Raw genomic sequence first — 26,504 nt, forward strand, 5'->3', positions numbered from 1 at the left:
GGTGGGAACGATTTAAATGATCTTATTGGCAGGACAGTCAAGTGCTAGGGCTATAAACAAAGTTTGACAGGATACCCATTTCTAACAATCTACAATGACAACATCTGTTCTCAAGCAGCTGTTTAAGATTAGATGTTAAACCACTGAAATTTTACCTAACCTCCTTTCGTGAAAGCTACAGCTGCAGTAAAATTAAGCCATTCTTCCTCAGAAAAATACTTTCAGCAAGTAAATAAAGTTATCATCCTTCTCATTTATACTATGTTGGTTCTGATAATAACAATTTTAACCCCCTCCTTTCTCATTTTCAAATATGAAGTTGTTTTCTCTTCTGATGAGAAGTCACCTACTAAGGAAACTGTGTCACACAGTTTTTGGTGAAACAAACTATTAACTCATTTTAAGAAAGATCTAAAAAGATAGAAGTAAACTACAAGAAAAAAAGCATATTTTGATTTATTTTGGCAAGTTATATGAAGGTCAAGATAAATTACTTTTTCAGTATTGCTTCTCTACATTTGTATTTCATTATTTTTTGCCATGATAGCTTGAATTTCCTACAGTTCCCTAAGATATTTCTGATAATTTGCCACCACACTAACATTTTAAGACCACAGCAAACATCAGGACAAGCATTTTTTAAGAAAACATACACAATGACAACAAGCTTCTTCCCAACCTTATAAAACACCATGTGATAAATCATACATGTTATAATGACTGCAAGTAAAGGGAAACTTACTCTAAAATAAAATTCTTCATTCCATTTTGGATTCAGTGTCTGTAAAAGAAATTAACATTAACACACTAAGATCTCCTTAGGTTTGCACTTTTGCAATTATTGAAATGTGCATGCAAATCACAATTTTCTAGAAAAACACAAGGAGAGAAAATAGCATGTCATAACAAAATAATGCAAATAAAAATATTGCTGTCAAATGATTTAGAACTTCTCTACTGAGTAAACCACATGTGGGAAGATATTTGAGTCAGATGATCCGAAAATAGATATTAAGCATAAATGCTGTTCTGTGAGTAAAAGGGAAATCACTGGAAATCTACAGAAACAAAACCTTCAGGTATTTCATTCTCCACATTTATTTACATCAAGACAGAAAAATATATTTTTTAAACACAAGGTCAACATTAGTATTGCAAAGATAAGGGCAGTCACATTATATAGATTAAAAAGAAAGAACAAAAGGAAAGGTTATGTCCTTTGAACAGGTACCGTACTCTTCTTAATCTCCTCCAAGACTGGAGGATTAGAGTTTCAATTTAATCATTTGAATAAAACATTTAGAATAAAATGTGTTTCATTTGCAATCTTAACAGAGCTCAAGCATGAAATCATAAATTGAAGTTTAAAAAACTAGAACTACAAACATTAACAATTTGTGCACTTCAGATTTGGATAAATTTAAAATCTAGTACGATATGTCCAATGGCTTTGTTTTCTTGCCAAACCATTCCCTCATTCTCTCACACAGCAGAGATTTACCAGAAGAGCTGATGGTAGGAGTTGGCTCTACACCCACCAAAATTTTATTAGAGCAGAAGGACAATCTCGGTTGTTTCTCTCGAACTGCTCGATATAGACGCAATAGATCTATCACGTCCAGGACACAGTGGCTCACGCACTTCTCTGCGCTAAGGAAACGTGAGTCAGTGCGCAGCTCAGCATGCGCTCGGGTGCCACGCAATGCTGACTCTCATAAAGCCCCTTCCCCTGTCAGCGTGGGCTGGATCTCAACCCGACACATATATACACACATTGTACAACTGATAATCAAATACTGAAGCTTAAAAACCTTGTTCCAGAAGATTTAAGAACTATAGAATGAGAAAGTGAAATAACTCTACAAAAAGAAAGATGTAATAAAAATCTTCAACCTCTAAACCTTTATAAGCGGTTATGCAGGTGGTTAAGGTTTGTACTCACGTTAGATGTGGATCCTGAACAACTCTCTGATTTGGGGCAGGAAAACATTTCACAAAAGAAACAACCAGCGATCACAGTGGTGGAATAGGGGGCAGAGACACTTTCAGCTTTTTATTTTTCTTTTTTGCGTTATATGGGCAAAGATGTATTTACTCAAACGATGAAGCAATATAGGAAAATGTTATGTTTCAAATATTTGTATTCATTCACTGTGGCTGCTCTTGGCAACAGAGCCTTTTTATGTAATTTAGCAACTAAATTTGAGGGCACTACTACCAATCAATAATGCAATGATTTTGAATGCCACTTAACCACAATTACAAATCTCAGGGAACGTGTGATGTATTAGGAGGCACAAGCTTTAGTAAATGAACTGGTGACTGTTACCACCTTTACAAATACAACAACTGATAGGTCAAGTCAGAAAGCACAAACACTAGAATCACAGCAAAGGAGAAAACCACTTGTAAAGAAAGTCTCCAGAAATAAATGGATGAATAACCACTTCAGAAAGGGTATTAGCAGGGAAACAACAACAAAAAGACTCATCAGCAAAAAGAGCTACATCCTAAAAAGGGCAAGTATTGTGGAGATAAAGAACTGCCAAGAGTCAAGCTGAGTTAGATCTTCCACAGGATATTAGAACAAACACAAAGAAAGTTCTTCAACCATATAAATAAAAAGAGAACAAGAAAAGAAAGAAGAGATGCTACTAAGCAATGAAGCTCTCAGGGGAGACCCAACACTTTTAGATGTAGGAAATTGTGTGTTTAACACTATGGTAAAGGCAGAAAGGTAACAGGGCTCAGTAGGAAGACACTGGTGTCACAACTGAAGTAGAATTGGAGTCTTCAAAGCTCAACGCAGTCAAATCAAGGAAACTGAATAGTCTTCATCTGGACTTTTGAAAGGACTGACACGTGAAATCACACGCTGAGTAGTAGCAAAAATTTTGAAGAGGTCATACTGAGCAGCTTAAAAATGGCAAAGAGTTCTTTTACTACAGCAAGAGAGCAAAAGAGCACTTCTAGCGAGTCATTCAAAACAAAGCTCCAAAAGGAAACGCAAGGCTTTCATCAAACGCCACAGCTGGACTAACTAGACGTGTGGAGGGAGGTAAAGCAAAACAAACAGCCTCAGAAATTCAGCATCCCTACATCACGACAGATGCATCCCAAACTCTTTGCTGATAACTTTATTTCTGCGGAGTAAGGAAACATTGTAGGTTTAATCCTGCTTGGCTGTACATAAGCACTTCAGGAGGCTAGGCCCAGCTGTACAGCAGGACACCTATCAGATAACTGCTCTGGTAATTTAAAAGGAGAATAAAAAGGGGAAACTGCAGTCCCTTATGCCTTCTTATAAGCACTCCTGCAAGCCAGTGCACACAGAAATTTACCCATTCGAGTGAGGAAGACAACGAGTAGAAAAATAAGGAAGAGGTGAAGGGTTAGATGCCATCACATTAAAAGCTGCAGACTAGAAGGAGATAATCATCAGGGTCTTTCAGAATCGCTCCTGGGAGTGACTTTGCTCAATATTTTTTCCTTAATAAATGCAACTCAAAATGAAGACAACATACACATTTGCTATTCATGAAATAAACACACAAGTTGTATGTTGCATAGGAAGAAAACTGCTCAGAGGGCAGACAAGATGAAATTCAATTCAATAATGAAATGACTGACGAGAAGTTTCCAAAGGATGAGTTAACATTACTATTACGGAAACAACCGAGAGAGTCCAGACTAAGTGACAGTTACAAGAAACAGTGAAAGAAGGCAGATGCAATCCCAAGAGTACATCATCATCATCTCGCCCTCAGCCTTCTGCACAGAAGTCCAACTGCAGACAAACACTGTCCTTTTTCTCCTTCCTAGGGCAGCACAAGGATCCCTGAGTTTACCACCTTCCCTCCGAGAAACAACACAATGCTTTCGCAACTTCACTACGGCTTTTATTTATGGTAGCCTTCTCAGAAGCTCTTATTCTCCTACCTGTCACACACATCCAAAGATGGTAATTATCATTTCAGCAATAACATTATAACCTTATTTCCAAGCCAATGCTCTCATTTCAACTGCTTGTAACTTTTACACTACTCTTCTATAGCCACCACATTTCAGGCATTTAGGAGCCAAATATGCCATCTCTTTAGTACTCATGCTTTTACACTAGCAACACCCTTCCAAATACAGGCAATGTTATCCGAGTAAGAAAAAAAAAAATAGACATAAGGCAATCTGCTTTGACTGTAACACCCCAAGAAAAACTGCACTGCTACTGGAAGAAATGAGACATTCAATAAAGCTCTGGATGTGATCACCATTTTTTCCTACAAAGCCAGGGGACAAAAAAAGCCTTATCCATGCCACACTTCCTCACCTCCCCACCCCTATTGCATGGACTTGCTACAAAGCATCTCTCCCCCAAGCCAAAGGACCCTTGCACCTCCATGACCTGTCCCACATCTGCCATGACATGTCCCCTCTGCCATCACAACAGTCCTGCGTTTCATCCAAAGTCACAAAACAGCTGAAGTCAGAAGGGACCTCTGGAGGTCATCCAGCCCATCGCAATTCACACCACCTCGTGTTCAAAGTCTTTCCTTCCACTCAAGCGAAAGGTGAAAGATCAGAATCTTTCTCCCACCTACAGGCATTTGCCAGCTAGCAGAAGCTGCCATGCTATTTTAGGAGAACAAACAAGTGCTACAAGGGCTGGACTTGGCTGTGACAGGAAGAAAGCCATCATTTTTCAGGAATGCTGAAGCATCCATTTTCAAACAAGCCCCCAAAAGCTAATGCATGGGCTGTCAGTAGGGTGTAACCTTTGCAATGTAAGAAAGATTTTTCAGTACACAGATACTGATGTAACGGTTTCTTATGAATACTGCTGTTCCATAATAAAACAAAACCAATCCCAGACTTCGGAGAGAACACACCATTTGATATTATAGCACAATTATAGCCAGGTATTATACAGCCTGCAAGTGACCTATCTAGCCTATGTGTTTTCCATTGATATGACGCCAGGACCAGGAGGCAGGCCTGTGCAAACGTGTCCCACGAAAGGGCATGACAGCATGCCCTGCCTTCTACAAAAACGAGGTATGGGAATCATAAGAAAACCTCCCACATACTTACATAGAAGTGGCTATAAATCTTGAACCTATTTGAGGAAACAAAAAATGTCACAGCCCATGTTGTTACTACACCAGCTAACTTGGTACTGCTTTTCAGAAAAATTAATGTTTTTCTCACAAACTTTACACAAAACTAAGCTAGACAGGCTATAAAGAAGGTATTTTACAGAAAGAATATATGCAAAAATGCTATTATGAAACAACAACAGATCACACGCATTGAACTCGTATACCTTTGTTTTCTCATTCTGGTTTGAAAGAAGAATGGGTTATTGGGTTTCTATACATGTATGTGACAAGTTAAGTGTTGTACCACATTACAGAAACAGGTTCAGGTGTTCTTAGTGTCTCCAAAACAATGAAATAAAGAAGTATACGCATACCTTTTTAATAGTTTTTGTCTGCACCAGGGCAAGTTCTCTGTTCTCATCTGCTACATACAAGGAAAGTTTCACGTAGGGGTCACTGCAAAAGAAGAGGTCACATTTAATGGGAATTTCACAGCCAAATGTAATTTCAATATAAGTTTGTCATTTAATGGGATAACAATAACAGCTAAATAGTTTTAGAGGAAGTGTTTTTACTGAAACCAATGTACTGTAACAAGCTACGGAAACACTTAAAAGATGTGTTTGAATGTGCTCACTCCATACTGACCACAGCACTAACTTGCAGCTTTCTCCCATTGCTGTGGACAAACAGCACGTGCTTGCATACAAGTTCTGCCCACCAGCACTAGCAAATAATTCAGCCTCCCTTCAAATACCGTTTCTAAACACGATGAAGCATAGTGACCATCAAATTCGCAGCCATGGGGTATTCTAAGCTTTGCAGAGCAGCAAGCAGAACCACCACTACAGCTAATCCCGTTGAAATTTATTTGGGGACGGTCTTGTCCACAGCATTGTACCAGCTAGCACAGATGAGCCTGGCTTCAGATTTTCTTCCCCCGCCCCCCCCTTCCTCTTTTCTGAAGGAGAAGGAATTAAGGAACTAGACGTGCATATTCCAGAGGCCATACAGCTCTGTATGTCAGATGTCTTTCAGACATAGGCTGTGGCACTAAAGGAGGTCACTGCTTTCACCAAGCTGCTCATCCCTGTCACTGTGCTGCAGGTTTGCTGTCCTCCAAATCTGCATTTCCTTATTTCTCTCAGCAGGGAGACAGTAGCTGCCAGTATGGGGTAGTAGCACTACTACCGCAGAGCAGTAACCTCTTGCATGGTACAGCCTCCTAGCACCTTCTCTTCCTGCAAGAAAGAGCGTTCTAGAAGGGGGAGTTCAAGGATGCTTTTGAAGAAAGGATAGGCAGCAGACACTGAGGCTATCCAACTAATTCATTCAGACTTGCAGAGACTCTCTCAAATACATCTCTGATACTTCATAAAACTGAAAAATAATTGTTTGTCAGTATTGCTAAAGAATAATCAGCATTTGAGTGTTCATTATACTAGGAGTTCAATTTACTTGGAAAATAACACTGCAGAGTGAAAATAACATACAAATAAACAAGATGTTGTGCAGGATTATCCTATCTGTTGATGCACATAAATGCACCTACTTAAACTGCAATTAAATTCATCACTGAGCGCCAAGGTCTGACAGGAAACAAAGCATCACAGTGATTAAAAAGAAATGCTACCACCACTCAGAATTGCTTAATGTACCATGCCACCTATATTTACTGAAAAATACCCTATTACAAGAAGCAGCAGAAACCAGACATTCATCGAAGTAAATCATACGCTTTTCAGCTTCGATAGATCAGAGTTAACACCATTTCTTCAAAATATCCAACTTCTACTACTTGAAACCCTGCAACACCCATCAGGTTTGCACGTTTCAGACTGTGCTGTCACTGAGCTGGAGAAAGGGGAAAGCACTGGAAGGGGAGAGATGCAAGAAAACTGTCATAGGCATTCACAGATCCTGAGCTCGTTCTGATTTGAGTATACAGTAACAAAACCGGAGGAGTAAACCCATTCCCCTTGCAAGGAATTCACCATGAAAAACCATGAAGAAATACTCGTTCAGACCTCAGTGTTATTCGTCTTTTCAAATGCTCTTCTCAAGGTGAGCATCAACATCATTGCCTAAAGACACAAGTTTGCTGTAACTGCATGGTGCAAATACAAATGTTTCCATAACTAAATATTAGAACCAACACTAAGATCAACATCTGAAAAATAAAAATGCAAATAATTGCTATTAGGATACCACACAACAATATCCATGAAAAATGAGGAATGGTGAAGGAGGCAACAGATTTTTTTTGCAAGACTTTTGTTTGTTTGTTTAACAAGGGAAAAACAGGTTTCTTACAAAATTGAGTAAGAAAATGTAGCCTTTCCTGAACTATTGACCCCTCAGCCTGCTCTAAAACAGCCAATGAACTGTACAAGTTTCCACTCCTGAATGCGAGCTGGGAGTTTATCTGAACGCCTAGATCTTTACAACTATTTACTCATGGGCAATCACTTCCTAAAAAAAAGCACGTAGCCTGACAGATGCTGAGGCACTGTGAGCCTGCCCGGCAGTGCACCCAGCTCTGCCCCAGCTCCTTGTTCTGGCCCTTGTGCTGCCCCCGTCTTCAGTGGGGAACACCTCCGTGTGGAGCTACCCACGGGTATAGGTGAGAGGAAGAATTCGAGTCAAAAGCAGCTGTTGGGGGGAAAGAGGTCAGCTCTCAGCCCAGTCAGTACTGTGGCTCGGTCCAGTGGAGGCATGCTAGTAGCTGCTGCTTCAGGAGAGACAGAATGCACAGCAGAGGTGGGAAGGAGCATCAAGAGGAAGGGCAGAGGAGTTTCTTCCCCTTTCCTTGCCCTTCCCTTTTCTAAAGTCATCTTAATGTTTTCTAAAGTCTACCTGACTGACTTTGTCAAATTAAACATCGCGAACAGATAGAAAACAGCCCTTGGTAGAGACATCTCTAAGCCACATGAAATGCAGAGCCAGCTTGGTTTTGGTCTTTAAGCTTTTTTTTTTCTTTTTAATAATAACAAGCATTTACAAATAAACAAGCAAACTTAAAAAGAGCATAAGGACACAAATAAAAAGTAAAGGATGAAAGAGCTGAGATCCACCATAAGTTTCTTATCCAGAGGCTGTGACTGATGGGATTTGCTGACAGCTTATAGAGGAAGCGGCCTCAGTCACGCTGCCTGCCTTACCTGCTGCTAAATCGAGCACTTCATTCACAGCCCGGGAAGCTGCAGCTGCCTCAACTGATCTGACAGTTGACATTTTTTTCTCTCCTTTGAACCCATCATCTGTCCTAAAGAACCATGAAGCTTCCCGTGTAAGGAAAGCTTCTTGTGGCACTGGAAGTGAGGATAAGAGCACCGAACTCACCGAGCAACAGCGGCACAGAGAGCATCCCAGTCACAGACCGCAGCTTCCCAGCCAAAGTCTCCCAGAAGGATTTAGCTACCCAAATAACTGCCACGCTCACTTCTGCTTGCTCCATCAAAAAATAAGAGGACGTAAGTAAGAGATACCAAAGAGCACTGAGTTTATAACCACTTCATTTCTCCACTTAGAAGTAGCTGCCGATAAGAAACGTTGCAGCCTATTCTGCTTCTCCCACCACGTGGCAGTTCCAGCTAAGTCAGCCCCAGCGTGCAGCAGATCACCTTAACCCTGCCTGCTGCTGCTACACCGGGGCGGTCACGCTGAGCTGGGAGCTCACAGAACAGACGTACCTCCCAAACCATGGACGTGGGTGTCTTCTGCATCCGCAGAAAACAACGATCAAGACTCCTGTGCATTAACTTTTTTCAATATTCAATATCAGCATGTTGGTGTACTCCTATAACATACCATTTAAACTCCTGTTCATCATAAATGAAGGCTTTTTCTATTGAACTCTAACGCTACCTGCCAGAACTAGGGAAAAAAGAAAAAAAAAGAAGTATTTCTGGGCAGAGGATGTCAGGGGTACTTAAACATCTCCATAATGAGGCCGTGGCACTATTTTCAAAAAGTAACTGCTGGCAAAACCTATGCAAATACTCTGGTCATGAAAACACAACCATATGGATTCATCACTAGAACACCTGTTCTCAGATACTGAACAAGATGAAAAGCAAACTAAACCAAAATCTTTTATAAGCAAAACAAAACAAAACAAAACAAACAAACAAACAAAAACCACAAACACAAAAGGCCAAAACAAACCACCAAACAAAGGCCAGAGCAAAGCACCAGAGAAACCCACCCGTTATGCTTAAGAGGTTTCCCTGGGCTCCCAGGAAGAAGGACAGACACACAAGGAAGGATGAGGAGGTGTTCGCCACACACTTCTGAAAGACAAGCACGCCGTCAGCTGGCCTCAGCCTCTCCTGGAGGGATGCTACAGTGGAGGCAGGCAGGAGTCCCAGTCTCAGGTACTTCACAGAAAGGCCATTTACAAAGCACGTAGCAATGGCTCTCCCTGCACAGAAAGGGCCATCCACCAGGCCACTCACCAACCAGACGTGCCCAGTACAACTCAGAACATGTTTTGATGCTCTGTCTCACAAGGTTTTACTGCAGGACTCTTGATACACAGTCCCAGATCGGTTGGGGTGGGCAGGGAGTCGCAGGTGCTGCCCCCCCGGCCCAGCAGCCCCCCGAGCAGGGTGCCCAGCCCCATGGCCTGGCGGCTGCTGAAGACCTCCCCGAGGAGCCCCCAGCCCCTCTCTGGGCAGCCTGGGCCAGGGCTGCGGCACCCACATGTAATTGCCCAGCTTCACATGAAGATTTGGAGCTGCCTCAGATTCCTACAGATTCCACTGAAACAGAATTGCCCCCAAACCCAACGTGGTGTTCACATCTGTCCCACCTAAAAACTCTTTGTTTTGCAATTTCAGTTTATCCATTCAGTTCTGGTTGGTAGAGATCCTGGATACACCTGGACGGGGCATGCACTTGAGACGAGAACGTGAATCACCAGATGCTGAGAACACCGCACGTTGGTCATTTCCATGTCATTAAGCCCGCAGTGCATCGTTCTGGCCCTTTTCCCTGTGACTTTACCAGGCCCACTTTTCATGCCAACAGGCAGCACGGACACAAAGCAACCCATGCAGGCTTTCCAAGGCAGTCACCATGACCAGGATTAAGCCAACTCAAGTGGTCAAGCACACACAATAAAAGCTTGTCATTTATTGTTTCCCACACACTTGTAATTCTCCGCAGTGATCTGCTAATGCTTTTAGGCAGCAGGCCTCTCAACACAAAGCCCTGAAACCCGCTTTTGTGCGCACATCAGCTGGCACGTTCAGGCGCACAATGTGACAGCGGGTCAAGCAAACAAGACGCACTCCTTGCTCTGCAGGGCGCTGCTCCCTCGAGCTCCCACGGCACCGCACTGTTCGAGCAGCCCACATGCCGGTACCCAAAGCAGGGGGCAGGCCTTTTGCTGAAGCACGGGGCTGCTATCCAGGGGGCACCAACGCAGAGAGATGCAGGCTGGATATACGGGGACACTACTTCACGGAGAGGACTCGAGCAGTGTCACGGGGGCTCAGGGCAACTGTAAAGCCTGCGTCTTTGGAGGTCTTGACTAGAGAAAGCCCTGAGCGACCTGGTGTGATCCCAGAGCTAACCCTGCTCCGGGGGCAAGGCTGGACCAGAGACCTTCTAAGGTTCCCTCCGGTCCTACAGTCATACCCAAATAAAAGCATCAGGACTCGCCGATCCCAGCCAGTTTTTAAAAACACACGCGCACAGTTCATGCTTGTTCCCTCCCACCGATGGTTAAAGGGCTCTGTACCCAGGCTATTTCAGCTAGGGCTGAAATTAGCAAAGTCCCTGCCCCAGCTGTAAAATTCCAGATCAGACTGCACGCTGCTCGTTAATTTAGATCAACGTCTACACAGAAAATGTTAAAACACTTCAATATTCAATATTTTAAAGGGTACAGGTGCTCAAATGGACTGGCTATGTTTTTAAAAATGAAAAAATATTATTGTGTAGTCTGAGTAATTATACTGCAATTTATTCCTTAATCCAGCAGACTTAACCCCTTTCTTCTCCTCCTTCCTGTGTTGGTGCCACTCCCCGGTTTCCAAGCACTTTATTACATTTGGCTCCTCAGCAGCACGTGTTTCAGCAAGCCAACCGTGCGGCACTGGGAGCATTCTTCTACAAATTTCCCAAGTAACACGACAGAGTTTCCAACAGTCATAAATATAATCAGGCAATTCTTTACATTGCAGTTACACAAACTCTTGTTGACTACAATATATCTGACTAATATTAAACTTCTGGTGTTTGGAAGTCTATAAATAAGTTACAAAGTCAAGCTTTTAAGAAACTTGTTACTTAGAGTCTGGCTCAGATTGCAACAAACAAATAAGCAGTCTAATTTGTAACTGCCTGTAATTCAGAAGATATTGACGAAATACACGGGTTTCACATCCACAAACTAAATGCCTCAAATGCCTGCAGAATTAGAGCTCTGTTATCAGAGCAAGGACACTAACACAGCCCTATAGGATTCAACATTAATCATACCCAAAGGGTTACAGAAAACTAGAGACGACCTGCCAGGAAACCTGTGCTTGTATAACATTCAAATAAAATCCATCAAAAGTAATTTATATTATAATCTGCCTTTTCATTGTCAATCACCCGATTCCATCTTGAAAAATTAAAAATGTGTGTTTTTTCCCTGGAATTTAAATGTTTGACAAACACACTACTTTTCTATTCTTGTGGCCAAGAAAAGTGCTTATTATTCAACAACATGTCTTGTTAAATTTCTAATAACTCTGCATTTGTTATATAATAAAACCATTACTAGCGAGCACTTACTGTATTCAGCTACAGTGGGAAAGGAGGAAACCATTCATTCCACTACCTTCAAGCGTTCCGCGGGGTTTGCTGCATAATAATGTTAAACGTAGTCCCTGCCAATAAGTTGTAGTTTGCATCTCTCTTCCTGGCATTAGAATCTGTTCAACCAGGAAAAGTCAGAAGTGACTCAAATCGTTAATGTTCATTAGGAAGACCTCCACTTAGTAAAACAAACAAACAAAAACCCTTTAAAAAAGAAAAAAAACACACGCCCCGAGCTTCTGTTGCATAATTAATCCATTGCATAATTAAACCTCAGAGCTGTCTTTTCTACAATAATCTGTGCTCATGCACCAGAAGCTTCTGGTACTCAAGTAAGGAAGTGATGATGTGCCCACACGTGCTGGACTGTGTCCAGCCCCAAAAACAGGGATGTGGAAAAGACACTGACTAGACCACTAGTGGCCCTGTAATAAGGGTGCCTGCCCAAGATTTTGTAACTCACCCTGAGTCTGCTTTACCTCACCTCGTGCATGCCTTTTAGCAACCTCTTTTCCCTGCCCTTCTCAGCACTCGTGGCCCTTGGTGACAAAGACATGCCTGGAACCAGATGGAATTTGGCAGGGTGTCAAGCAAAACCAAACCAACTGTCTGCAGCAGTAACACGCAGTCTGCTGCTCCTTATCTCTACAGCTGCCAGGTAGTACCAGCAGGTTTCCTCAGCCACCACGAGCACATTCAGCCACACCAGGCCTCAGGCAGCTAAAAACAGTGTGTCCCAAATAGAGGGACACAGGTTAATACCTACAGAATGATGTTGGTCTCTCATTCCTGATTATTAATAAATCTTATCACAGAGCAGATGAGAGACATGCATGGAAGTAGCACAACAGAACTTCCTGAGATCAGTACCTCTACCAGGAAACACAAAACATGCAAAGTAAAAGGAGACAGACTGGTTGAGACTTCTCAGAGAGCCGGCATAATAGAACACACTGAGCAAACAGGTGATGATATCGAAGGATGGCAGGACAAGGAAAGAAGCAGATCCATAATTAGTAACACAACTACAATAACAAAATGAAATATGAAAACGTATCCCAGAGAACAGACATTACATGTCAAAGGCGTAGTAGAAGCAAGCACTGAAGGAGCTTTACAGTGGCAACATGCAAGGCAAACCGATGGATTTATTAGGTAATAGCATGAAGATCTATAAAACTGTTCGAGGAAAATCTGCACAAGGACAAATACAGTATCTGATCTGTACAAAGGTACTGTGAAAAGTATCAATGAAGTGGAATGAAACATATGTGAAGACAAGAGGAAATACCAGGCATCTGTTTAACAGCAGAATTTGTAGAAGTGTTAAAGAAGGGAAATCCTGACGATCCAGATCACAGAAGAGTCAAAAATAAAGACACCTGCTAAGATTACTGAGGAAAACCAACAAAGTAGGTTATAGGGAGCTTCTGTGCACAGAAAGCAGACTGATCAGTTTCAAGTTGTAGTTAGCAGATCTTTTCACCCTGAAACTGATGGATAAAAAGGAGGGGAGGTATGGGCATTAAGATAGAGTATTATTTTCTTGACTTTTATAATGGAGAAAAGTTCATTCCTGAAGAAAGCATTATATAAAAACCCTATATGGCACTCCTGGTAACCACAGTTATAAGAAGTGATGTATGAGTACTTTTATTGTGCTCTAAAAATAAGTAACAAATGAGGCAAGTCATTCCACAGTTCCTTGTCAGCATCAGTCTCCGGCTTGAATCACTGCTGATTTGCATCAGGTTTTAAAACTGAGTGCTAGATAAATTTAAGAGCATGACACTGGATGAGTAGAATTAAGCCCTTTAAATCATGCAGATGACATCATGTACCTGACAAATGTTTGAACTAATAATAGTTTTGCAATTTGCTTAGAAAACTTGCCATAGAAATAGTTTTCGGCCAAAGTACTGGTTTTGTGTTGAGAAGAGGGCAGAACATCAAATGCAGAAGCTCAGCAAAATAATTCAGGTAGAAAGCTACAAGCCGAAAACTTAACCTGCATGAGTTTTTATCTAAAGCAGTGCTGGTATTAAGAAGGCAATCGTAATGAAGCCTGCCATGTGATAAATAGAAAAAAATCATGGACTTCTGTTAACGCAGTTGATATGTAAGTGAAAACGTACAGCAGCATTCTAGTAGCATTACTGTAATAACCGAAAGTGGATATAGGAACCGGGACAGAAGCCTGGAGCCCAGGGACAACGCAGATGGCAGTTCCTCACGGCCTGCCCCTGCTGCCCCGACACTGGCTGGCTTTCAGACAGGAGCGCAACGCCAGGGACGCCAGCAAAGGAAGGTGGCAGGCTGACACAGGAAGCCACGCAATGCAAGCAAGGTCACTGTGACCAGGAGGCTGCCATCAGAGAGATGACCCGATTGCAGCAGCTGGGCATAATAAACCTACGATTAACAGAACAAAGTAGTGCTGTAATACCCTCTGTGTCCGCGAGGATGCTTCTTGACATGGGAGAAGCAATTTTTTGCTGAAGATTAAGGGAGATAGGAGGAAGTGTATACAAAAGTTTGACCCTTTCACCTGCTATAGGACTCCTCCTTCCTAAGTATCGCTGGAGAAATTATACCAAAAGAGCCAACCCCAGCTCTATCCATAGCACAGCGCAACAACATAAAAAGGAAGGAGAACCCCCCAGGTGCAGTGAAGGAGGTCAGCACAGCCATTCTTGCAATCAGAAAGATTACAGGGTTATTAGTGCTTTGAATTTCTTATACAACGTCATCGCCCACTGCTGTCAGAAGTCAGCAGATCATTCCGCACGTGTTATTAGGCATTCAAGGGACTAAGCAGGGATTTCAAGTCAGGTCTTCGTAAATAAAGAGAAATGAGCCCAGTCATTATCTCACTAGTGCCGGGAGATGAATGGGAGTTGATTTCTTGAACACCTATCTATAACGCTCCTCCTTACAAAATCCCAAACTCATTAATTACAATCTTAGCCATCTTGACATGATTTGCCCAAACCTACAGAAAACATCAATACCTACCCAGATTAGCAGCACTATGGAGCTGATCACAGTTCTTTGGAGAATAAACTGGAATCCTAAGAGAGTTCTGTTAACAAGAAACGTTCCGCTAATCATAATCACAAGGCAGCACAAAGTGGGTTTGGCAGAACAACAGCCATAAAAACTTTGAGGTCTTAATAAAGCCTTTTCCTGACCTTCTGAAATGCCTCACATATTCAGAATTACCCACTTGTCATCTTTTTACCAACTCTGTATTTATTATTTTCTTAAAGGTCAAGCAATTCTAGAGCCTTCATTAGATCTGCAGCTTCAAAAGGCAACCTTACAGCTCTTCTTATTGGGGAGGACAACAAAGCATTGATTTGTTAAAAAAAAAAAAAATATATATATATATATATATATCTCTGAAATAAAAGAGCAAACAGACCAACACCTTTTTAAAAACTATGTTATTTCAGAGTACTGTAATACTGGAGCCCATAAACAGTTTATTTGTTTACTTGAGTCTGGAATTATATTTACTATATATTCTTGAACCAGATTTGAAAGCAGGTCTTAAAGCATCCTTTGACAATGATCCAAATTATTATTTCTTTATTTTAAGCCATAAAAGAAGGGGGTGGAGAGCACACGCATACGTGAAAGAACAATGAAACTACTAAGCCCTGCACTGCTCCATTTTTATTTTTACATATGAAAACACCTCCCAAAGTACAAGATTTAGTACCACTCGTTATGCAAGTGCATGCATGCCAAGCTTCTCACATGAAGGCAAACTTCACATTTCAGAACAGCTGTATTACTTCAAAGGAGACAAGTCTTGCCTGAAATGACAATTTTGCTTCTGTGAGAAATGCATATGCATTCCTACTGGGCCAACCCTTTCCCACCTCTGTTTCACACACACGAAAGGAACTAATCAACAGCTCACATGATTCTGTCTAGAAAAGTACTAACATCTTCAAACATGAAGGCAGAGAAGGCTTTTTCTTGAAGCCATATCCAAATTCAATTATTTCCATAGTTTTAAGGGAATCTCCACCTGGCTATTGGTCAGCTTTCATCCAACCTCTCCTCCCCCCCATTTACCCAATCTAACCTACCTGTACTCTCCCTACTCTCCCTCGGGCAGCCTCTCTGCTGCAGCAGGGCAGCCACCGCAACCTCTGGCTCCACAAAGCACGCCTGACCATACCCCAGCTGAGGGACACTGGGGACAGAAGCCCAATTTAACTTGACCTCTGCCAAATTCAAAAGAAGCAGCAAAAGCAGAATGCATTTGAAACTGTTAATATCCTATACTATTGCACCACAACTGGAGAGCTCTGCACAGTCTGCTGTGCTTATCCCCTCCTTATAGGTGGAGCAACAGAGCCAGTCTGCCACTTTCCAGGCACGATAGAGTAAAGACAGGGCAGGCCAAACATCCAGGTATGGGGAAGGGACGCCAGCACAACTAAACCTGCAAGAACTCACCTGTCAGGTTCTGCTGTTGTTTTCATTTGGTTTTACATACTTATCTGTCTGCCCAGTCTTCAAAAGGGGGTGATATTCATTTTCACCGGGATTTTGTAAACACTAGAAAATGTGAGTACCAGCATAAAAACAGTCTGCCCGGTTACTCAGGGGAAAGCAAACTTTGGACTGAGTTTCATACTGAGATTTTTTTGTAGATTGCAGTCTACGTGTACTATTAGAGATCTACTTGTACAGCCAATATACCTTCAGAAATAATTTACAAATTCAGGTCAGTAAAATACACTCTTCAAAACTATCCATCTCAGCGAGTCTCCATAAGTTTACGGGAGTAATGAACAGTAATTAACAGCAGGACAGAATGCAGACTGTATTTGGCAAGAGGAAGTTCCTTGAAAAATGTTTTACAACATCATTAAAAATACTTAGAGACGACTCTGTGCACACAAGCACTTAGTGCAGGTTAGAAAGTAATCACTGATTTTAAAAGATTAAAGTTTTGCCTAGTGTTTCAAAGGGATGATGGAAACAAAGTTCAAAATATGCATTATTAAGGTTAAGATAGGAAATAAATACTTCTACCAAAGTTTTATGAAGAGTAGTAAAACCTCAATGTTACAAGACAAATAACTTTTACAGTCTCTATTATTTTTATCTCAATAACCATTGACAGGTTTCCCTATTCTTGTCACTTTAAGTGAGAAGTACAATAAAACCATACAGAAAATAACTAGAATGTTTCAGAGTGTATGGTCTGTTTTTTGTTTTTTTTTCCTTTAGGATGAGCTTCTAGGGGTTTGTCTTCCTGTCCATACCATTTAAAATGTATTAAAGAGTTCTTCTAAAAGAGAAATGAAGCAGCTTTTTCCCCCTCACAGTCCCACAAGGTTCACACGTACTGTGACTAAAGCAAAGCCAGAAGTGACTACTTGCACTAAAATAAAGAAATGTTTTTCAGAAGGAACAGAAATCCTTACCTTATCTTTCACCAAAGAGACAAACTTGCAATCCATTGTGTCCAAGCATCCTAAAAATCTCACCTCTTCATACTAAATCCCAGAGCCATTTTATAGGCCTCACATCTTTCCTTTTTTATGTTATTATTATTGTTTTCCAAAGAAAGGCTGACACCTCATCTAGCACTACAAGAAATTTAGCAAGGCTTTATTCAAAGAGCTGCTAGAGATAATGATGACTCACATCATAGACAGCTGCAAAGAAGTGCCTGTGGGTGAAAAAGGGAGTTAAAACTGTATAGCAAACTCCACCTACAGTGTCTCCACCTTCCCTGGACGTTACTTGAGAATGCTGTGTTCTGGTAAAGAGCAACAAGACCAGATTCATTTTGCATTTTTCCTGAACTGAAAAACTCCCAGAGCATGAGTTGAGTTTTCTAAATACATCTCAAAAAATGTATCTTGGCCTTGTAAAAAGATAGAAGCGTAAACACACGTATTTCTTCCTTTTCCTTGAGGCCATTTTTCATGATTGCAAGCCAAAGGTAAATGAATGCTCTAAGGGAGAGCCTGCATACCTCAGTCTTGATCTGAATTCTTCCTATGATGTTCCACCCCACCAAAACATCTCACTAAGTCCAAAAATCCAGCAGAAAAAAATAAATTCAGCAGCACCCGGCTTTTGGAAAAGAGAAGTTCGCAGGAATTCTAGGCAGCATCTGTAGCAACGAATAGCACACGCTGGTAGTGCTGAGGAACAGGCTTTTCTGGCTTTACACAACCGGACAAGAGAGGCCACAATTTCGGAGCCACTTTAAATGACCTAATTGAGTGCTGCTGCTAGAGGAGGCTGGCTCCTCCCATGGCATGTTCCCAGCCCTGTACCATCTCCTCTTCTGTCAACAAACAGGAACATCACAGAGATGGAACAGACAGGGACACAAACGTGGGTTAAAGCTTTCCGTCCCTCAGTCCAGGCTGTCGTAAACCCAGATTAGGTCCTTCATGCAGTTCGCCACAGAGCCTCAGAAATACCTGTGCTGGCCAGCAGAAAGGAGCAAGCAGCCAGCTAGGGCAGAGGAAGGCCGGACGTGTATCCTCAGCGTGATGTGCAGGGCTCAGAACAGCTGGTCTCACCTTACCAGCCCATGCAGTCCCACTGCCACCACCCCCTGTTGTGTTGGATGGGACAAATTGAGGCGTTTTGCAGGACCAAACTGAAGAGGACTGTTCGCTGTCTTCACCAGGCTTTCTGCTCAGCAGAAGAAAGAGTGGTATGAGCAAGAACAGGACACCTTTGAAGATCCAAGTCTTCAAATAGGTCAGAAAAACTGCATATGTCATGCCACATGCAACAGTGAACGCTCTTCAAGAGAAGCAACTGTAAATGTAAATCGTCATCTCACGTAAACATAAATTGGCTTCTAACAACCAGAAAGCCAGGCTCACCCACGAGGTCGTCAGCTCTTCCATCAGCCTCACAAACCCCGTGCCCTTGGCTGCTGCAAGCAGATCTCGTGAACCCGACATGGAGCAGAATGACGTTGGATGAAAGGAAAAGCCAGAAAGCACAGGAAGCACGTAATTAGCCTGTGGGATTCGCTGCGGGTTAGGGAATTAGACAGGTTCAAAAGGGACCAAGTTGGTCATGTGGATAATAACAGTAATCGGCTAATTACTTCAAAAACTTCGGAATCCTCTCGCCTGAAGTCTGATGTTAATCTCTAGTTAGAGATAAAATTGCAACCTCTGAGAAGCACGTTATTTTCTTGCTAACGCAGGTTGAATTAGCTCAGAGACACCACTGTAAAAGCCAGACTTTCAACCACCTCAGATGAAAAAATACATTTGCAGACTTAACATAATAATTGGAATCTCAGGATAGGCTGCTAGCATGAGGTTTCCAGGGAAAAATATGGAGCTGGCTTTTATCTAAGTACATTCAGTGAGCCTTATTCTGCAACATGCCACTAGGAAAGAAGCAATGCCCTCACAGGCATGGAGGAAGACATGCAGTGAAGGTGACAGGGCTCTTTTCCAGCTCTTTTTTTTTTTTTTTTTTTTTTTTTGTTCTCCATCCCCTTCCCGTACAAAGGCTTTGCCAAGAGCAAACAGGTTTCAGTGACTGTTCCTCTTTTTCAGCACCATTCATACCGAGTACACTGTCTAGGAAACAGTATCAGAAGTTAAAGAAAGAAGAAAACAACACAGGAAAACACTTATGCAGACGACGTGCCACAGTCTCACAAATCAGTGCAGCACATGCTTCTGCCTGGAGAGCCCTACTTAACTCTCAGATGTTTTTTGTTTTGTGTAGATGGAAGCCATACGAAGCTTGCTGATGAAGAAAGCCACTTTTTGAATGCCCCACAGCAGGCTATGTTTAGTGGGAACAGGATACAGTTAACAGGCTAGAAAAGTAAAAGCACCACGCGCTGCCACGATGTCCTAGGCTGTCTCAAAGTGTTACCACATGCTTGCTACAGGCCAGACATGCTTGCCAGCTTCTTTCCTAAAACATCTCTGATCAGAAGGTGCAGGGGCCAGCAGGCTGCTGAGCTACCCTAATGCTACAACAGACTTAGGGACCAGCAACACACTGCACTTCACACCCCAACTGGTGCCCGCCAGCACAGCCACAATAGCTACGAACATTTACCACAGAAGTTACAGAAAGGGGTGAGTTCCTCTGAATTCCAAAGGGAGAGGTCTGCTAGTCTCTCGCACAAACACATACGTTTACAAACCTGTAATTCTTCTATGCTGCCTCAGGTATCGCAGTACACCTCACCGTGCCTGTTCATCATCACCTCCACGGTGCCACCTCTGCAGTGAATCCTCCTGCTGTCACGTTTCCAGGACACTCCCAGCGCCAAGCAGCTACTTGAATATGTGCGGAATTTACCCAACAACAACGAACAATGGGCTCACATCGCCCGTCCTCAGACAGATCCATTACTCTCCCCTTCAGCCCACTCCCAGCTGACACAACTAATACATTTCTTGGTTAATAAAAGAAAATAAGAGGTTGGAGAAGCAATTATTTTCCTTCCACAACACAGTTCTCTTTGTAGAATAGTGTCAACAAAAAGATCAACTGTGCTGAAACTGCTAATCAGCCTGGAGTTGCTGTCCCTCGCAGTGTTAAACCAAACAGTATTACTCCACAGAATCATGGTATAAGCCAAATCATTAGAATGTGAAATAAGATAAAACTTTCAAGACAATCAATGGAGGCAAATTACTAACAAACCAGAGCTGTCAGATGTAGCATTCTGAATGATTCTATGAATACTGGACAAACGACAGTGTAATACAGGGAAAAAAAGAAAAAAAAAAGAAAAATTAGTTCTCTACACTATACAACACACAACACATTCTAAACCTTGACTTTCAACAGCCACAGAGGTCACAGATGGAGATGTAAGCTAAGAATTCACAAAATAAATGACATTTCCATTATGGTTAAATTGTAAGGAAAGTGGCAGAGGTAAAAGTTTCTCACTATTTATCCCAAGTACAGGAGATGGCAAGCTCTGTACAAAAGCACTAACATTAACAGTCTTGAACCATTGACCTTTACGAGGGGGACTTGGCAACAAGGGTTGGGTTTAATGAATCAAATTCCCCGATGATTACTCTGTCAACAATTGCATGAAAAATGCAGGCAATGCTAACTCAGAGCAGGCAACTTGCCTCCATTGTTTCCAATGAGCTGTGGTCACCGACATCCTACAGGTTAGGCAGTGACATGCAGGCACAGCCTCTGCTGGCGCAGGCCAGCCTTGCTCAGTCACACCAGAAGTTTGTTGAACACCACAAACTTCTAAAGCTGTTTGTAAGCAGAAGGCCAGATCTACACATCATGAACGTTATCCAAAAGGGCTCCCCCCGCATCCCTTCTCTCAGCTGATATGTAAATGTCTAACTCTGTTGTTTCTCCTTGAAACACCTGAATTCATTTTCTTCCATGTGACATTTCAAGACTTGGTCATCACCAGGGTCAGCGCGTTCTCTTGGTCACTACTGTAGGCTCGCCTACAATGAATTTTGAAGGATGTGTCTCTACAGTGGCATAAAAGCCTCCACCCACCTGAAGACACATGTCACGTGCTAATTGTTGAGCAACAAAATTTCATTCATTACTGCTAAGAAATGCCACATTACTCCTCACCCAACAGTATGAGATAAGTCTGAACTTCTGACTGACTGAGCAGCTGCTTCCTAAGGGCTTTCTCTCTGTAATACAGGAGGCAAACACTCTTGAACAGAACTTATCCCTATCTGAAGATTTTTTTTTTTGTCCTGGTGCAGACACGGCTATGACTTGAAGACAGCATGCATTTGCTATCTATCTGATGCATTTGCTCAGAAGATGGCTCGCAAGACTGCAATTTAATTAAATTGCCTTTCAGACTGCAGTTCAATTAAATTGTTTTCTACATCTAGAGTGGACAGGATCCATAAGTTGCCAAAAGTTCCCAGAAACCAGTATTTGTGGGCGCCAGAGGCAATCTACTTAATTAAAAAGGAATTAACTGCTAAACAACTGAGTGCAACCCTGACTACCATGCCTGTGGAACTCAGTACAACCCAGCCCTAACATCTGCGTTAGCACCGTCCTTCCCTCAGACCCACACCACAGGCCTGCCTCACTTTCCACAGCCTCCCTCGAGCCTCAGAGGAGGGTAGGCAGCTCCAGTCCACCACATGAAGCCGCATTTCCACCACAGAGCAAGCCCTACACAGACCACAGCACAGGTCAGCCAGGAAGGGGCACCCAGTAACTGACATCACCTGCATAAATGAGAAAGTCCTTATTCAAATGAGCGGCTTTGATTGTGTTTCCAGTTGCCCTTGCATTACACCTGCCAGCCAAAGTGCAAGGCCTTGCAACCAGGAGCTCTGCCAGGCGAGATGCCCAACCACTGGTATCCTTACCACAGCCACATGCATTGCTTTTGTCAAACCTGAGCCCGAGACCTTCAGCTTCAGCAAGGGACACCTGTACTACAGCAAGTTGGGTCGACAACCTCAGCCTGTAAAAAGAGCATTTCCAAAGTCTTTCCCAAGCACTAGCCTACTTCTGCTTCAACTAAAATCAGGGCTGCACATCTCCAACCCTCAAGTCAATTTTAAAATAAAAGAAAAAATATCACACACTGTAGAAAAGTAGTAAGAATGGGGAGTGGAAAACACTAACAGTGCCTTCCCAGCAACCTGCAAGGTCTGCCTGTCCCAGGTAGGCCCAGTTTAGGCTGCAAACCCTCGCCTTCATTTGCAGACATGCATTTCCGACGAGCAGTCCAGTTAAAAACAGACTGGAACTCTCTTCCTTTTACCACAGAAAGGAACCAGAAGCTGCAGTAAATGTGCTGCTATGCCCACAAAGCAGCTGAACCCCAACTGCTGCCCGCGCAGCTCCGCGCTCCCTCACGCCTCAGCACGGCCAGGCCACGCGGCTCCTGCGCCTTTGTGTGTGACACGAAGCCACGTTTTCTATTTCACCCCAGCAGCTCATTTTATGTGATGTTTAGCCCTGTTCTGGAGGCTAGACAATTAATTTCCCCGTAGCCTTTTCTCAGGCTCCAATTTCCATGGTATCCGAGTATTTCACAAGCATTAATCCTGCCCTCCCCCAACACCCATGGAAACCGAAGGCTGGTATTTTTCCACATTTTGCAATTAGCTAACCAAGACACTGATAGAAAACAGTGATTTTCTGTGCTTCTCCTCTGACCTTGGTACTTGCAGACCTCTCTCTCACACTTTTCTCCTCAGCCTTCTGCCCATCCAGCATTTCTGCCCCTCAGACCCAGCGGCCTGGCTGCTGGGCTCAGCTCCGCGCCGCTGGGGGGGCCAAACAGGCCCGGGGCAGGCCCGGCTTCCCCTCACGCAGGCCCCTGCAGCCCCGCTGCCCATGCACGGGCACCAATGCGCGGACATGTTCAAAATACAGCTTTTGTAGAGTACTTTGTATTCCACAGCATTTTATGGCTATATTAATGTTGCTTTTGCGGACAGATGTAAACTGTTTCTGCACTCCGAGCTGCACAGACGCGAACTCTAGTTTGTGTCAGCTCTGGCACCTGGCAGACACCACCACGAGCTGGCCCCATCTGCCACACTCAACAGAAAAAGTCTTCTTGCCCATCTAGCACCCCAAAAGCACGCAGGTAGCTTCCTGCTGGTTAGTGACCTAGTCACGGCTCCTGAAAACCAACCTTGCCCCTGGGTTGTAAAATAGAAAGTGGGTTCTTCAAAACCAAAGTTAAGGGAAACAAGCTTCTAACTGAAATTTAAGCCCAGTTAAACTCTAAGGAAATTCTTTGTGCTTTAGCCTATGCTCATTTCTTTGGTGAAATATACAAGCACAGATATAAGATATGAAGCCTTACCAGAAATGCCAGCAACACTTTAATACTACCACTGACTTAAAGAAAAAAACTAATGCTTAATTGCATTGTATTATTTATTGATCTATTTCCACAACAGTTTATTCATTCATTTTCAATTAAAATAGAATATTATATATCTATTCACAAAATAATAGTTCTAGAGCAACGCTTTTTATGTATCTGTTTCAAGGCTCTTTACTGAGGAGCCCAAAATTGCAAACGTCTTCATACAGTTTGGAGAGGTACCAAACAGCATAGGAAAACCAAACCTCCCTCACCCACCCAGGATCTTTTACTTCTGCTATACAGCTGAAAATTTAGTGCTATATTTTAGCTAGGGTAGGAAAAAGAAAAAGGAAGCCGTACTTTTCCCATGCTTTCCCACCCCCCTCCTTAGGTATGAGTGCTATACCCAGTCACGAGGGCTCTGCGCAGGCACACTCACACACTTTGTGGCTCTAATAAGAACTAAAAAAGGGAACTGAAAGTTATGTCTGCCACCCTGTCCCTAACTTACCCGACAATGATTTCATAGCAAAGCCCTAAGAATACAGAAAGACTGTTTCTTGGCAGTGTGTCCAAAATAAAGCTTCTGGCTAAGAGAGCACATCTCTTTCCTCCCCCCCCCCAGTACTGGAACAATATCTACAGAGTAAGTAATAATACATGATTGCCCTACGGAAAAAAAATAAATGAACAGGCTTCAAAGCAAGATGGAGCAGCAGCTGTGCCACTCAAGCAACACCCAAAAGCAAACACACAAGCAGCAACCACGCACGCTCACTGGCGTTAGGAAACACGGCACGGTTACTTGGGCTAAGGGAGGGCTGGGCCCACAGCCTCTCACAGAGCAGCAAACCAGGGCTCATCTTCATGAAAGCAGGCAGCTACAGCTAGCTGCAATTTCCCTGCTGGTCTGTGTGCTGGCACCCACTGCCCTCAATACCTCCAGCCCCTGCCCGTGCAAAGAGAGCAGCAAGGGGCTGCCTTCTGTGTCCCAACACCAAAGCTGCAGCCCAGGAGCCTTCCAAGGCAGAAACAGAGAAATGAGTAAGTAGTAACAACATCCTGGTTAAACCTTCAGCAAATAAATCAATGCAGAAGACTAGTCCATGATTTATTACCTCCTAACACATGGACAGAGGCTTTTCCTTGTCTCAGGTAGCACTGGCAGGCATGAAACAATGAATTGCATGTCACATGTACATAAGCTCATTAAGGTATTATTTTAAAAACTAGTCCAAAAACAGAGCTCACAAGTTAGCACAGTCTGAGATGCATTTATATCCTTTCTTTTTTTTTTTATGCCTAAAAAGAAACTGGGATACATGAAGCTTTCTGTATAAAGTTGTCTTGACTGAAGTCCATCCTCTGCAAATCTTAAACCTGCATCAGGACTTCCAATGTGGAAGTGCAGAGGGAAACTCCTCAGTTCTTTAGTTCACTAACAAGGACAAATGCATGTAGAATTTGCTTGATTTTAACGTGCACCAGAAGCACTTACAGCAACAAAAACTGTGTTAGCCAGCAGCAAAATTGCATAATACAAACAAACCACCAAGTTATACCTGCTCCAGTTACTTACAAAGAAATCTGAAAAAATGCTAGTGCTATTTTTGCAAGCGCCTGTATTCCTCTCTGCTTTCTTCTCTCCACATCAGCCTACATTGCAAGGACCCACGCTGCCCCTAACATCTTAGGGGCTTCTACCTGAGCAGCTCCCCTGCCCTTAGCACAGCCCCAGCCCTGGCCAAGCCGTGTTCCCCAGGGGCTGCCTGCCCCCAGCCCACTCTCCTGACTCCAGCAGTCGCTGCCTGGCCCCAGGCAGGGTGCTATGAGTCTGCCGTGCAGTGGGTGCAGGAAGGCAGCGGCTGCCCCACCAAGGGGCACTCTGACAGCCAGCACAATACTGCAGGATGTCTCCAATTGTCCACCTGTGGGAGATGCCGGCTCCCAATAACCAGCATCAGCTCACCTCCTCACCCACAGCTACACATCTCCGCACACAGCTGCAGGCTGTGGTTCTCCTCTTCTTCCTGCAGCCACAGCATGTTCCGTATCTGCAAGCTACCACACAGCTTTAATCATAGGCTCATTTTCAACCAAACTGCCTCCCCGAACCAAGACGCAGTGCTGTGGCCCTTCCACAAGTGAGCAGATGCTGGCACCATGAGGGCACAACCATTAGGAAATGGGGCCACTACTGAAACTGTCATGAGTTTGCACTCAGTGACACTCCAAAGGCTTAGGCACAGACAGATGGTAATTATTGGACAAAGAGCAAAGAGGCAAAATTGCAGCATTTACCTGTTCTCTAGCAACTCTTTTCATGCACAAAGAGCTTACACCAAGCTTAATCAAAGTGAGGTCTAAACACCTCACACAAAGATAGAGCATCTAAGTGGAACAGTTATCAGCTTACACTGTAATTTCTCAGCCAAAGCTTACTGCCAAGTAATGTCCACCTATTGACAATCTGTCTACTGAAAGCGATGTCATTGCCATTTCCTATTACACATTTTACTTGATACATGATGTGATGCAGACACGACAGTGATTATATCTGTACCTGCCCAAAGCTGCAACCATCTTCAGAGGCACTTGCAGAATCAAGCGGAAAATAAGCCAAGAGAATCGACTTGTAAGAACTTTACAAATGATTATTTATGCTTGTATTAATAAGCCTTCCAAAAAACTGGAATCAGTAATGCTATTTTTATTTTACAATTCTGATGTTCTTAATGAGTTACTGCAGCCATAATCTATTT

At 43.0% G+C, this 26,504-nt stretch overlaps 1 protein-coding gene across 3 annotated transcripts in view; it reads right to left on the minus strand.

Annotated features, from left to right (window-relative positions):
- The window catches only part of NEDD4L (NEDD4 like E3 ubiquitin protein ligase), a 140,994-nt gene that overhangs the window by 69,407 nt on the left and 45,083 nt on the right, over positions 1 to 26,504 (minus strand). For all 3 annotated transcript variants that reach the window (XM_084304394.1, XM_084304393.1, XM_084304396.1), the window contains exons 3-4: positions 5,471 to 5,552; positions 743 to 781 (exon numbers count right to left, since the gene is read on the minus strand). In XM_084304394.1, the coding sequence (XP_084160520.1) occupies positions 743 to 781; positions 5,471 to 5,552 (121 nt within the window). The remainder of the gene's footprint in view (positions 1 to 742; positions 782 to 5,470; positions 5,553 to 26,504) is intronic.

Source organism: Netta rufina (assembly GCF_964035555.1).
Source record: "Netta rufina genome assembly, chromosome: W".
Taxonomy (NCBI): domain Eukaryota; kingdom Metazoa; phylum Chordata; class Aves; order Anseriformes; family Anatidae; genus Netta; species Netta rufina.